Below are 14,749 nucleotides of genomic sequence, written 5' to 3'. Positions count from 1 at the left end.
TATTCAAATCTTATGGTGCTATCCCTTGAGACATCCTAAGCTCCTCTAGAAACACATCTCTCATTTGTCCTTCAGGGCTAACATCATCCCTCACTGTAGAAATATTACATGGTACGCTTGGATCGATTTTAAACCCCATGTCACTTGGTTTGTACCAACCTAAAAGATCCCCCCCTTTTTGCTGAGACATACATTTTAGCCACCGTTTTTTCCCTTTAACATTCCAAGAATGCCTCAAACATTCCTAACATTTGTATGTGGACTCCCCCAGAGGCATTCCCTCTCACATTCGGTGATGGCACCTGCATCCCTGCAAACTTCTCTTTCCACACATCACTTTCTATGCTAGTATAATCAGATCCAGTGTCTAAAAGCATGGGGACATCAACACTGTTTGAGACGACCTCCATGTGGGGTTTCTGCCTTTTCCTTTGTCTGTACTCAGCTTGCATGCCAGACCAGCTTACATATTCAGTAAGAAAGCACTGGAGTCATCTTCTTGACCATCTTTATTAGGCAGTCCCACAATCTCCTTGATAGATTCACATGAAAAATGTTCATAATAACGGGGAAGAGTGACCCTTTTTTCCACAACTGAGGCACTCAGTTTTGATAGCAGGAAATGTTTCAGAATTTGCAAAGTGAAAGGTGCTTCTGCACCTAAAGCATCTCTTAATTGTAGAGGGTTGCAATCCTCCGGCTCTTGCCTTTTTCATCTGTTCGCCCATTTGTGATATAATGGGTTTCTTTGCTTCCATTTTGTTTGTCCCTTGCTGTGGTCTAAAGTTGGTACTCCCCTTTTCTCCAGTTCCTTTACACATGTCATCATATGTGCCATCTTCTTAGTGAAGTCTAGCACTTCTTCCAAACTGGGATCTTCTTTCATCCATATCTCTTCTCTTATTTTATTTTCACAAACATTAAACATGAACTGATCCCTGAGTCGTTCATTGCAAGTTGTGTCAAAATTGCACTGATTGGGCAGCTCTCTTAATCCTGTTATAAAATCCTTAATGGATTCTCCAACACTCTGTTCCCAAATGCCGAAATAATATCTTTCCAGAATTATGCTGGTTTTCTTTTCAAAATGAACATCCATCTTGCGCAGGATAACTTCATATGTGTTCAGCGTCTCGCTAGTAGCTTGTCCTTGGTGTTCCCCGCTGCCAGACACACTACCGGCGTCAGGGAGGATTTTTTTAATCCTTCGCCCCTCAAACCCTAAGCTGTGCAGTAGAAGCACGGGCTTTCTACCTACACCCAATGATGGGCCAAGAATTGCTAACACACAATCCTGAAAATCTTCCTTCCAAGTGTCCCACCTCAGCACAGGTTCTCCAGGGTTGAGGAAGAATTGCGGTGATAGGTGTGCCATTGTATTTCTTTAGGCACCTTTAGTAGGCAAATATACGTGTTCCAGCTGTGTGCAACTCCTATAAGTTAAAGTGGGCCTTGACACTTTATGAACAACTTATTTATTGAAGTGTTAATCCTCTGATTAATTGATTTCATGTGAAACAATATTATTATATTGATTTATGTAGTCCACCTGACTCTGAAATGGTTCCTCCTGTGGTGTGAACTAGCATGCCCAAACATGCCTGACCCAAAGATGGTCACCAGGATGCTAGATAGGCAAGTTAGAACGTGCCTGCTTCTAAAATGGCCATAATTGAGGACAGCATTGCATGCGTGCATGCACGGATCACTCAATCTGGGACAGCCCCTCCCGGGCACTGTGCCCTACTCAACGATGCGCTGCACTACTCACTGCGGAATGGCCTTCTTAGGCCATTCGCTTCCTTGTCCAGTGCTCAGCTTGGTGCAGGCAGGGACAGTCTCCGAGCTCCTGCCACTCCTTTTGCTCCTAGTGTCTATCGTGCGGCATGGATAACCATCCATCAGCTTCTCATGACTCCAGAAGATGCTGAACAACAAAACGAACCCTCTAGGGGCTCCTGCTACAAGCTCCTCCTTGTTCGTATTATAAAGCAGACTGGAACTCAGTTACAGCCTAAAAAGCTGCTTTATTTACTTCACAAGCAGGTACGCAGTACATGGGTAAAGTGGAGCCCCCAGTTGCTCTGGCTCCAATCAACTCCACCAACTGCCACCTGCCACTTGCCTTCTAGATCATGGCCCCAAAAACTCCATCCACAAGGCTCCAGAAGATAATACATTCCCTCATATGATATGATATGATAGGTTTTTTATAACGTGCTTAATACCCAGAGGTTTCTAAGCGCTGACCCGGGGATCGAACCTGATGCCAAAGCCCCATAACCCACTTCAGATACATATAGCTCAAAGGTAACTATTAAGTAACAGAATGCTACATGCTTTATGCTAGTGTTGGGGGCCTGTTACTGGCCCTGTTACACCCCAAAAGCAGGGTTTTTGATAGAATCAGAAAAATGCACCCTTATAGGGAAAAATAAGGTGCCTCCCCTGTAGTCACATCTTCCAGGGAGTGGTGATGAAAAATGATTCTGTCTCAGTGCTTCCTTGGACACTTTCACTTTGAGCATCACATTCTTGTATCCAGTGACTGAACTTCTCCCAGAAAAAGCCACAGGCTAAAATCGCATGCCTAAATTAAGGCAGGAAATTAGAATTACTCTCTTCCGGCAGGCCACCATATGTATGAACACCTTTTTGTTGAATTGCTCCTGCCTGACCCATAGTTACTGTACAAACTAAAACCAATATCTTTTCGGGATCCCCCTTAAAAAGAACTTTCAGTCTGTACCCAGCTTGCATCACCCTGGTTCTGCAACTCTTGGTCACTGGTCCACTCATAGCAAGGTATGTACGTGTCGCTGTACATTAACCACATTACTGGGCCATGAAGTGCCCCAATGACAGCTGGCAAAGCAGCCAAACAAATCAATGACGTGATTAAAGAAGAATTGTGCTTATTGCATAAAACGTGTAGGTAGTCTGTGTATTCGCACATGGAAATCGTTATTGACCTTTTCTCAGCCAATCAGAATGCTCAGAGTGCAGTCACGAGCTACCTGTACACGTGCTACTGTATTGCCTGTATTCAGCACATTCTGACTTCAAAAGCAAACAGAGAAACAATAATGCAGTTTCCAGGCATGATGTCTCTAACCGAGAGACTTCCACTCTAAGAGAACCATTTTGTGTTCACTGCAACATCCTATTTAGCAAACCAACGACAAAGCTGAAACACGGGAACATTCTTTACATTTTATTTTTATAGAGAAACTGTTTACTTTTATAAAACCCCTAATGCATGCTCATTTTAAACCTGCTACAGTTTAACCAAGTTTGCAATTGAAATGTTTAATGTATGAAGACAAGCTTTTTATTTGAATACTATAAAATAAAACCAGCCTAAATTACTTTACGTTCTCATTATTAAACTAAAATTTTAGCTTCAGCACCAAAGCTCCAAACCAGGTCTTGCAACTACAACTATATGCAAATAGCCTTATAGACCTCAGGAGGGGTAGTTATCCCTTGTGATAATGACCCTTCCCCAATGAAAAGCCCTCAGCTTTGACTCAGGCCATAACTTGAAATGTGCCATCGCCTTTGGCCCACCCAGAGAAAGGTTCCTTGCTGCTGCTCTCAGATTTGCACAGGTCCCAACAAGTGCCTCATTACAAGTTTGGTGGTAATTCCACCGTAAATCTGCTGCATTACCGCCCAAATCGTTTACCGCTACTGCAACTTGGGACAGTGGGTTTACGCAATTACAAGTGCTTGTAGGAAGGTGTTAGTCCTCATTTTTGGAGTCCACAGTACTACAAGGGGATTTTGGCAGATTTACCGGCAGCGGTAATTTCACTCTGGTAAATCTGCAGATTATTTGAAGAAAAATGGAGCATGCACTTTCAGATTTTTGCTGGAGGTGAATTCTCCACTTTTCCTCCAAACTCGGAATTCGGCGGTGCGGTAAAAACAGAGGTAATTCTGTTAAAGTCAAGGTGACCGTAACTGAATTACCGCCAGCTGCACTGCCAAACCCATCACAAGGACTAGTGACTGTTCGGTCCGTCTCCGTGAATGTTTCTGGCACGCGGAGATATACTATATGCTATATAGACAGATATACTAGTCTCAGCAGATTTCCCAGCTAAACAAGAACTGTCAGTTTCTTAGGAAGTTTCCTGCTGGGCTGATACTAAGATTTCAGTCTGTCTTTTATTTTTAATGGGCTCCTTTCTCCCATATTTTCTTTTGCTTTTATCGATGCCTTCTATTGCTTTCTATTTTTATCAGCACAACATGTTTCTCTTCTCCCACCGTTCACACGTAGATTGGTGGCTTGCTAACACACAAAGGAGGGGTAAAAATTAAAAAAAGACTATGCATCCCCTCATCCTGGTAGCATGCATGTGTTTACCCAAGTGACACATTTTGTGTGGTTAAGGAAAATAAATCAGTGACCCAAAGCGGACTTCTCTTGCTCTCTAACCACAGTTAGGGACGTGCCGCTATAATATTCACTTGAGTTAAGAACCCGTCCGGCTGGGATCGCCCTTACTTATGCGTGGCTGAGTCACCACAGTACATGCCAAAACAACACAGCTCGTATCTCTAAAGTCTCGAAATAAATCAGCACAGCGAGAAAGACCACGGTGACTCACTAGAAGCGCCCAAGCAGATGTGTCAACACGACACACGTCAAAGACTGGTGGAAAATAGGAAGGGCAAAGCAAGTGAGAGCAGCACTAGACAATGAAAGGGGGCATGGAAGTAAATAATGCCTGCTAGCACAGCTTCGCACCAGCATCTGATAAGTGGACCTCTCTGTCTCCTGCGCCCTACCCATTACTCCCTCTCCTTGAACATAGTGTGTGAAAAATCAATTGCGCACAAAGGAACCTGTCCTTTAATGGGTAAAGGGACACTGGGCCTCATTCCAAGTTTGCCGGTACAGTAACACCAGTACCGGTAAACTTGCCGGTATCGTTGTTACCGTACTGGCAAACTACAGGTTCTGCTTGCGGGTGCCTTTTCGCCTGCCAGGTCTGACCTGGCGGACGGACCGGCACCCGGGAGCAGAGCATGCCGGATGCACTGGCACAATTCTGAATGGTGCCGGTGCATCCAGCCTCCCCATTCCCATTGAACCCCAAGGGGCTCGAATGGGAATGGGGGAGTAATATATTCCAGCGCCCAGGAATGGGCAATTACCGGGTCCGGTGGGGCCGTAATGACCCGGTAATTGCCCATTCCTGGGCGCTAGAAAAAAATGATACCGGCGGCAGCCGTGCCTGTTATACCGGCATGGCTACCGCTGGTATTGTAATGAGGCCCATTGTCCTATCTGCTTATGGTTGACTTGGGGTAGTAACTGCTACCACAGGCATGGTGCTTGTAGCCCCTGTGGACTGTTTCACCCCCTGCAATTTAACCAACCAGATTGGTGACCATTAAAGGGTAGGTATTCCTCCATGTTTTGCTACATTTCGTAGTTGGTTGCTTATGCCTACTGAATATCACTGTTAACTTGTTCTAGCCTAGAGTTTTCAATAGGGATGACTTAAAACATGAAAAGTTAAGTCACAGGGGTCAAAGTTTACATGATGTCACTTCCTGTGACTTCTTAAAAGGGCCAATACTCGTATTATTTCCCATCCAGAACTCCTGGTGTTTGTAGTAAAAGACACCACTGTGTAAGGAAATACCAGGGCATCTCTAATCAAGGCCAAGAACTCAAATCAAGGAGGAGGATTACTCTCAACTTAGAAATAAGCCATTCTTTGCCTTCACCTGCCATATCAACTGGCCTACTAACACATCTACTTTACTTGATGTTCCTCTAATTTGCCCGGGACATGACATTTGTCTTTCATCATGAGTTATATCCTCCACTGCTTAAATGAGTAACCATTCACTTCACTGTGCCTTGGCCCTACTGTCCTCCTCTAGTCATTGCGCCCCTGGAAATCTACTGCTTTCTAGACCAGTCTCAGAGGAGTGTCTCTGGTCACATGACCAGCTCCGCCTTCTCCAGATTTTCCTGCCAAACGGTGACTACTTATGGTGCTTTTTTTCTCCCTTGCAGTGTTCAGCCACTAGGCTCAGAGGAGTGTCCCAGGTCATGTGACCAGCTCAAATCTACCTGCTTTTGACGCCAAATAGTGACTAGCTCTAACTCCTCCATATCTTCCTGCCAAACGGTGACAACTTAAGGACTTGTTTTTTCCCTCCATTGGAGTATTCTGTCACCAGAGTCAGAGGAGTGTCCCTGCTCACATGGCCAACTCAGCCTCCTCCAGCTTTTTTGTGCCACGCAGTGAATAGTGCTACCTCCTTCAGCTTTTTCCTGACACTTGGTGACTACTTATGGGCCTGTTTTCTGTCCTTTACTTGCACAGCTCCTCCACCAGGCTCAAAGGAGTGCCTTTGTGACCAGCTCTGCCTCCTCCAGCCTACCTGCGAATCATGGGATAGCAGCTCTTCCTTATATCCTGCTTTCACTAGGTATCCTCATCACTGGTACCTTCATCGCTAGTGGCCTCACTGTGATGAATCGAGGGAATTCCTCCCTTCTCCCCATGGGGGTGCCCCCCCCCTGTGAGGCTGGTGAGGTGAGCCTGCTCCGTATCACCCTGCCTAGGGGTTAAGGCACCTGGGACCTAGACAGGAGAGACTTCCACTTTTGGGACATGGACTCCCGTGCCGGCGGGTCCTCCCTAAGCCATTTCCTATGGTGGCATACATGGGACTATCAGATATGCAGAACCCTATTGAAGCCAGAGATTGGGCAAAAGCCAACATTGAAATTGACATCTGCAAACAAGAAATAATATCAATCTCTTTAAGGCGAGACCTCCATATAATTAAGAAGAGTTAGAATGATGATAGAGAAAGAGGGACAGTATTCGCCGAGATGTGGCGAAGTCCAGAGAGGAAGTGGAGAGCGTAAGCAGGGGAAGGCCCCTGATGCTGTGACACCTGTGAGGGTGGAGCAGAGGAGATCTGCAGAGCCTGCGACTTTTGTAGGTGGCCTGAATGCCAGAGCAAGACACTGGAGGCCCAGTATCTACATGCAGTTAGGAGAGAGGGAGATGGGAATCCGAATACCAATGCACCGGTCCAACAATGCTGAAACAACTACACCCAGGAGGCAGCGACACATCACCTTAGCGCAAACGTACCTGGTCCTAGGGAGAGAGAGGACCAAGTGTCGGACGCAGACAGATTTGACAAGACAGAGAACCAGAGGAAGTACAGGCCCCGGCAACGTTCTCCTGGAGAGTCAGAGGTAATGGGGAGAACCAGGAGAACTGAGAGACCATCAAGGAATCGTTATAAAGCAAGAGAAACTCATCCCAGAGAAATTGACAAAACATTGAATTTGAAGTTGATGAAGTGGAAATGTATTAATGTGAGAAAGAGGTTAACAACAAAACCTGAAAGAGAGAGCACCACTACAGGGGTGCAAATACCATAGGAAGAGGGGAAAATACCCCATGACCCAAGAAGTAAAGAGTGGGGAATCCCCAAGAGAGACTTATATGAAGACCAAGAGAAGTTATGGGAACCGCTTAAGGGAAAAGATACTCAGAGTCTGAGGAAAGGGGAACCCTAAGAGCCAAGACAGTGTTACCTAGCTCAGAAGTTATATGTTACTGAGCTCAAAATGGTATAGCAACCTTAACCTAAGAAGAAGCAAGAGACCAAAAGCGGGGTATTGGAAAAGTACCCCTAAAGATGGAGGAAGACCCAAAGACATTGTGAAAGAGTGGCAAGAACTGAAACAGAAACTGACAAGAGACTATTTAAAAATAACCTACTAACTAGGAGTCATGAAAAGAAGGAGAGACATTGCCATATCATAATCCGGAGTAGGGAGGCATCCTCCTGATCTTTTCTAAGTTGGTTAGAATAGTTGTAGGGTCAGCTAGACCTAGTTTTGGACAGCGGACTGACTCCTTTGAGACTTTCTGACGACTGACGAGCACCGTAATTATTTATATAGGCATGGACCAACCATTTAGCAATAGGGAAAGATGGGCATTCTCCTTATTATTTAATAAATAACTAGTAGAAATGTCATCACAGTGTCCACATCCTTTTTCTGACCCACCACATCGCCCATGGACGAACACTAGAACATTGCCTGTTTATTCGTTTTAAGGCATGGATGGGGCCAAGGGCTAGAACTCCTGTCTCTCCAACATCATGCTGACATCACAACTTTTGTTCAATAGCCACAGTCTGCTCCTACACTTTTGGGACAGAAGCTCACAAATTCTCACCTCCCAAATGGCCAACAAATCCTCTCAATTTCGTCCACATACTCCTTATTAACATGCCATCTCCAACAACCCGCCTCACTCGCAACAAAATGCTCTTGAATGTACACTCAGCTTTCTGCCACGCTGCAAACGTCACCAACCTGATGTCATTTTTAATCACAGAAAGTTGATACCCCCCACCCATGACTCGACGTCGCCATCTCGCTAACGTAAAGCATCCAACATGTCGGTAGGGGGAGGTTTGGCAGCTATTCACCTATCAGACTGAACTTGTGCCATGCTCAGTGAAACACCCACAAACCCCTTTGAGCTTCTCTCATGCCACATTACACTATTGCACAAACAGACCTCCACATTAGATCTGATCTACCAATCACCTCACAGGTGGGGGTCATTCCTCGATGACATTTAAGATCACATTACCTCAGCATCAATCGCAAATTCAACAAACAAACATCTTCCATGGTGATGTCGATCTGCGAGGGACCCAAGTACCAGGGTTGCTTTCCTCCACCTCATGAATCCCCTGGACATAAAACACATACTAAACCTCACACCCAACTCAGAGGAAACATATTGGACCTTGTCTTCTCAGCATCCCACTGATACAATGCCTTATCTCTCTTGACTGAACAGATCATGATCCCATTCTCATCCTCCTTACACACACCTTCGGTACAACAAGGAAGCGGGTAATCCCACTGCGTCCTTGAGTTGCTCCTTTAAGGACTACCCCATGGAAGTACCAGAACACAAACCAGCCACTCTAACAAACCCCACTCCCAAATGTCTAGACTCTCTTATCAACTCTCAACCAAACCATAAGGGAACTGGTTGATGCACATGCGTTGCATCAGGTTTAAACCCTCTGCCCCCCAATACACAGAACAACTAACCAACAACAAGTGTGCAATCCAGTCGCTGAAAAAATGCAGGTGTAAAATGAAGAGGTACGAAGACCTCCTCACCCCAAGACCTAGTATGCGCTGGTCTATCATCATCAAAGCAAAAAACACATACTTCTCATCAACTATCTCAGTGGCCGTTGTCAGAAGTAAAGCGCTGTTCCCAGCAGTCACACACTACTCAAACCAACTTTTTCACAAGATAGATAAGACAACAGACTGATACTGCAAAATCAGTCACCCACCGCTCTTGATTCCACAGCACATTACACAGACCTGGACCACTTTCACTCCCCTCACCCTCAAGCAACTTGCTGCCACCCTCTCCTCACTTAAATCAACCATGTACGAAGATGTTGCCCTACCCACTGCCATACTAGAGCAAATCAAGATGGTTGACCTTACCTTTCCCTGAAATAGTAAAATGCCTCACTCATTGCAGGCATCTTGAAAAACACTCTAAAAATAGGACTAATTTGCCCTCTTCTCAGAAAACCCACCACGGACGCAGACAATCGTGTAAACTATTGACCGATCATAAGCCTCCCAATCATTGGAAAGATCATTGAGATGACACGTGTCAACCACCTTCAATATCGGATTAAACAGCACAGACTCCTCAACCATTAGCAACCTGGGTTCAGACCAAATGTAGCACTGAAACGGCCACCATCCAGACCATAAAGGATTCTCTTCAATTCCTGGGCAAATGATCCTCTTCTAACTCCCTGCTGCGTGTGACATGGTTGCCATCTCACACTGACCATCCTACTTGCATACAGAATGGGCCTTTCAGGCCCAGTTCTCAAATGGTTTGCATCGTACCTCTCAGACAGGCACCAAGCCATACAGGTGGGCAACTTCAGGTAAGACCACCATCCGGCCACCTGCGAAGTTCCACCAGGCTCAATACTGTACTCAGTGATCTTTACTCATTACCTGGCACCATTGGCATTACTAGGCAATGACGCCAGCATCTGCGTCCATCAAAACATGTATGATACAAAATGATACATAAAAGTCAGTGATCATCCTAGGACAAACCAAGCCTCAGGAATTGCTGCGCTTCCGTTCAAGTCTGTAATGAAAGCACCTACATGAAACTCAATCGCACAAACACAAAATGTATCCTACTCAGTCACACTTTTAAGCAGGATACCAGTCACGAGTGGCTAAGCGCCATGCACAGTGACAGCTTCACACCTCACTTGCTCTGACTGCCAAATCACTCGGGTCATTATACAAAGCACAATCTCTTTCAGACAACATATCAACAAAAAGGCCCAAACCACCTGATACCAGCTAGCCCTTCTCAATACCAAGGTGCCACCGAGGCTCCTTATGTTCCCACTTCATATCCCACCTCCATGCCCAGAACATCCTGTACCACATATTTTAACCCTACTTCTTTACCTCATAAAACTCAGTTTATGCTATATAAAACCCAAATGCAAATACCATTCACTTCCCCGCATCACCTGATAAGACTTCAGTAAGCGCAGGAGAAAAAAACAAGTGTTTACCAATTAAATCGTGGCTTATAGTCCTGTGGTGTTCCCACCTGGACTGCAAAGGCTGATAGGTATCCAGAGCAAGCTGATTGCTCACGAGCAGACCATTATTAAGGGCTTTTGTCTGTTTTTAGTGATTACTTGATGTGTAGTCACTACGCACTTGTGCTTTTATTTAAAATATGATGCACAAGTGCTGCTACAATAGCAGAAATTAAATAGAAATTACAAAGAAACAGTTTTTGAAAGGCTAAGGGCTATGGTAGGGCCGGTGTGATCCACAGTGCCACGGCCTGGCTTTCTATAATCCTAATCTGAGACCGTCTCTGATAATGGCCTGCCAGAGGAACCGATCTGCTGGAATGGCACCTCCAGACTTCGGCCAGGCCACTCCTCCTCTGTTTGGAATCCCCATCTATTTATTTTTGGGTGTGCCAAGTGCTCTCGTCCACTCTCTGCCAGTGACTGCATAAACTTCATTCCAAGTCGGGCGGTCTGGTAAAAAAGTGCTGGTATTCGTGGATACCGGCACTTTACCAGACCGCCCGACTATGGGTTTGGTGGTGGGGCACCTGTAAGCCAGGTACCCTACCGGCAAACAAAGTCCTCATTACCAGTACCGGCAATCACAGCAAATCTACTGATGGAGTCCTACGGGACCCATGAATTGGGATTTACTCAGTCCCTCTGGCACTTGTAATCCGGCGGAAAGGCTGCTAGACCGAGTGCTGGAAACGGTAACAGCCTTTGCTGGTATCCTGGCGGGTTAATCCAGCAAGGGTGTAACGAGGCCATGGGGAACGTCTGTAGATCATGGATGGAGGAGACTGACTTTAATCCTTTCCGGTTAGAGCAATAATGGGAGGTGTTTCACAACAAACATGGCTGCTATTGTTACTACAAAATGCATTCGGCATTTCTATTTGTCTAGGCCATTTTTATCTTCCCGCCTGCTCAATCGCCACCCTCGCTGTCTGATCTCTGGCACAGTTTAATGTATTTCTGCTTGTACTTTACCCCTATAAACTGCAGCACCGGAAATTGACACTTTCTTTGCAATTGCTACATACTGCTAGTATAAGTCTCTATGCTACGCCACCAGTTAAACCCTCTGACATCTGCGTGCAGCCCACAGTCACAAGTTCGAACCTTGCAGGACCGACTCAGCTATCTTCCTTCAGAGTGGTTAACTAGAGTACCATCCCCTTGGATAATGATAACACTTATTATTACAGGAATTAGAAGCGGGTTGAATCTGCCATGAAGCGCTATATCAGGAAGTGATAGTATCATTATATTAACTGAAAGGTAGCAGCATATGCCCTTCTGAAGCCACGAGGCACAACAAAAACCTATATGTTAAACTATGCAACACCAATGACGCCACGAACGATTTGGCAACACTTGAAACCTCATCAACCATGTCAATAAATAACGATTGCACTGCATTGTAATTTCGTGTGAGAGACACTCTCGGTTGAATACATGACACACACTAGGAGCTAGCCTTTTCGACCAAGCTCTCCCTACACTCCAACATTATCCATTGCATTCAGGAGGCGCTAGTCCAATCCTGGGTTAAACACGGCATTCTGGGAATTCATAATGGGGATTGCATCATACTTTGCAATGGGGATTTTTAATGAGGATATCCAGGACTAAAAGTCTGGCAAAGCACATATAAAACCAGGACTAGACTAGCATGTCCCGAATGAAATAGAATGGATATTGTTGGCATGCATGGATCTCCCTGGAACTACTAAACCAGGCTAACATGTATTGGGGCACGTGACAGTGGCTCACCACTTGCTAAGTGCTAACCCCCTGGACCGCTCTCTGGCATTGAAAGGGAAGGCATTGAAAGGCATATGTGATTTGAGTCAACTTACTTTGCTGAATCGATTTTAATCCTCGAAGAAAAGTGGAGGCAAAAAGGAAGAGGCAGCCCGCATGGTGAAACTCTACCTCGCCCAGGATGCTAAACGAGGCTCCCAAGCAAATAGGCACCATAGCTGCATACTTAAGTAGATGGTGCCGGGTGCCCAGTAGCACCCTCGAAAGTACCAAGGTGAAGAGTGGCGTGGTAGTGTACGTCATCTGTGCGAAGGACAGCTGCACATGGTTTAGGCCTAGGTTGCCAAAGGCTATGCTTGCACAGAAGCTTAGACTCAGAAAGAACACTTTGAGCCTGGCACTTTCAGGGAGAAGCCCCTCGTCCTCACCTTTCGGCTTCACCCAGCCACACCGGAGCAGGGGATAGACCACCCCAATAGCGGTGAGCATGTGCATGGCAGAGAGCAGCAGTGGGTACCGGAAGTTGTACACATGAAAGATCCATTTGTTCAGGCTGGAGATGGTAGTGCCAGTGGCTAACCAGAAGAAGACTGCAACACAAAGGTGGACCCTGGGGGACTCCTCTTCAGCCTGCAAGCCACCTTCCTTGGAATGCGGGGTCTTTGAAGCGGGTTCTCCCGAGTCCAGGGCCATGTCCACTGCATCTTTCCTTGTGGAGTCCAGGCACATCTGGCCTTCCTTATGAACCAGGAGGCCCAGCCTGATGGTGCGGGTGGCAGATCAGTGAGAGCCCAGGCTTCAGTGAAATGCAGAGTGTGTCTGTCCTACCAGAGTTCTATCCTAAAACATATACCTGTCATCATTGGGACTATCTTTGGACAATATCACAATCACTTATGAGCCAGTGTGAGCGAGGGTGCTGGTGAGGCGTCAGTATCCAGCCAAACCTTCTGCAACTGACAAGCAACAGGTCCACAATCTGTCTCGTGAGTGCTGATGGGTAGTTCAAGTGTCCCGGCCCTCAATGCCACTGCAATGGTGGTGTGCTTCCATCTTGTAGTGGGAGGTTCATGGGCCATGAACTCTATGCACCCCTAAGACTGATCCCACATCCATCTGTGGCTCTTGTGGGACAGCTTAGCTTCATGCTTGTGAACAATGAGGGTGGGGGGGGTGAAGCAGGCACCTACCGCCAAGGAGGAATGTAGGTCCTGTACACGAGGATCGCACGTTTTCTTTCAGTCGGATGGGAGCTTCTGAGCAAGAACGAGAGAAAATGAAAGAGCAATGCCAGAGGAGGGGTAAGAGGGTATAGCTACAGGGCGAGGCCGATGCTCACAGGGGAGGACAGAACAGGATGAGGCAGCTCACCCTGAGGAAGGGTGACTCAGGCGCCTGCTGCGGTGGTTGCAGGGTGGGGTGCAGTCCCCCAGCAGAAGACTTCAGCGGCAGGTTGCTTAGCTGCCAGTCGGCGCTCGGGCCCCGTCAGACAGGGAAGAGGACGGGAGCCTGGCCCAGCCCTCTCAGTGCCGGATCCTCCCTGGCCCGGCCCTGCCTCAGAAGCACACTCCCCGCACTGAGCACAACACACCGCAGCCGTGCGTACTACGGCATGTCACCAGCGAGCTATATTGGGAAGTCTCGTGGGGACGTCTGCTCTCCATTTAGACGGCGATGTGCGACCCTGAAACACGAGTCGCGGCTGTGACCTTACCATCCTGACTTGCACATCCCAGCACGGACAGACAGACCCTGCGGGGACAACACGAGGTGGCACGGGACTTTTTTCTTGACACCGCCCCCCTGTCAACTAAAGACACATCCTACAGGTGGCATTGAGCCGACTGCTTCAGGTGACTTGGTCCTCATCTCTCCTACGCCGCATCTGGCACAGACCCCGAGCCCCCTGGTCAGGGTTACCCGATTGGGGGGTGCCCTGTCTTCCGTGTATATTCACAGCTTACTGTGCCTATGGACAGCCTACCCCTATGTCTCGATTTCACATAACACTTCCAAACTATTTTCTGTGGATAATTGGCCGACTTTACTGCAGGGTAAAAGAGAAACGTGGAGTGGGAAACAGCAGAAAAGGGAAGCTGGAGATAAGGAGTGGAAAACGGGTTGCTTGGACCTGGGCACAGCCTTCTGCGCTGCTCAGTCACAGCTCAGGGCTGTTTTCAACGGTGAGTTTTTATGAAGTAGAAGAAATGTTCAGGGATAAAACAAAGCCACGTGTTACGCTGTTCTCTCGCAGGCAAGCTGCGTCCTGAGCTGTTTTTCTTTCTTTCAGACAATG

The 14,749-nt window shown here is 46.8% G+C and overlaps 1 protein-coding gene across 1 annotated transcript in view; it reads right to left on the bottom strand.

Annotated features, from left to right (window-relative positions):
* SLC35E4 (solute carrier family 35 member E4) overlaps nt 1-13,991 on the bottom strand; it is a 160,707-nt gene extending 146,716 nt beyond the window's left edge. Inside the window, exon 1 of the mRNA XM_069619155.1 lies at nt 12,549-13,991. Within this exon, the coding sequence (XP_069475256.1) occupies nt 12,549-13,182 (634 nt within the window). The 5' untranslated portion in view covers nt 13,183-13,991. The remainder of the gene's footprint in view (nt 1-12,548) is intronic.
* Nucleotides 13,992-14,749: the final 758 nt, after the last annotated feature.

Source organism: Ambystoma mexicanum, chromosome 10 (genome assembly GCF_040938575.1).
Source record: "Ambystoma mexicanum isolate Mex_15411 chromosome 10, UKY_AmexF1_1, whole genome shotgun sequence".
Classification (NCBI taxonomy): Eukaryota; Metazoa; Chordata; class Amphibia; order Caudata; family Ambystomatidae; genus Ambystoma; species Ambystoma mexicanum.
The sequence above is the reverse complement of the archived record's forward strand: the minus strand, read 5'-3'. Positions and strand labels throughout refer to the sequence as shown.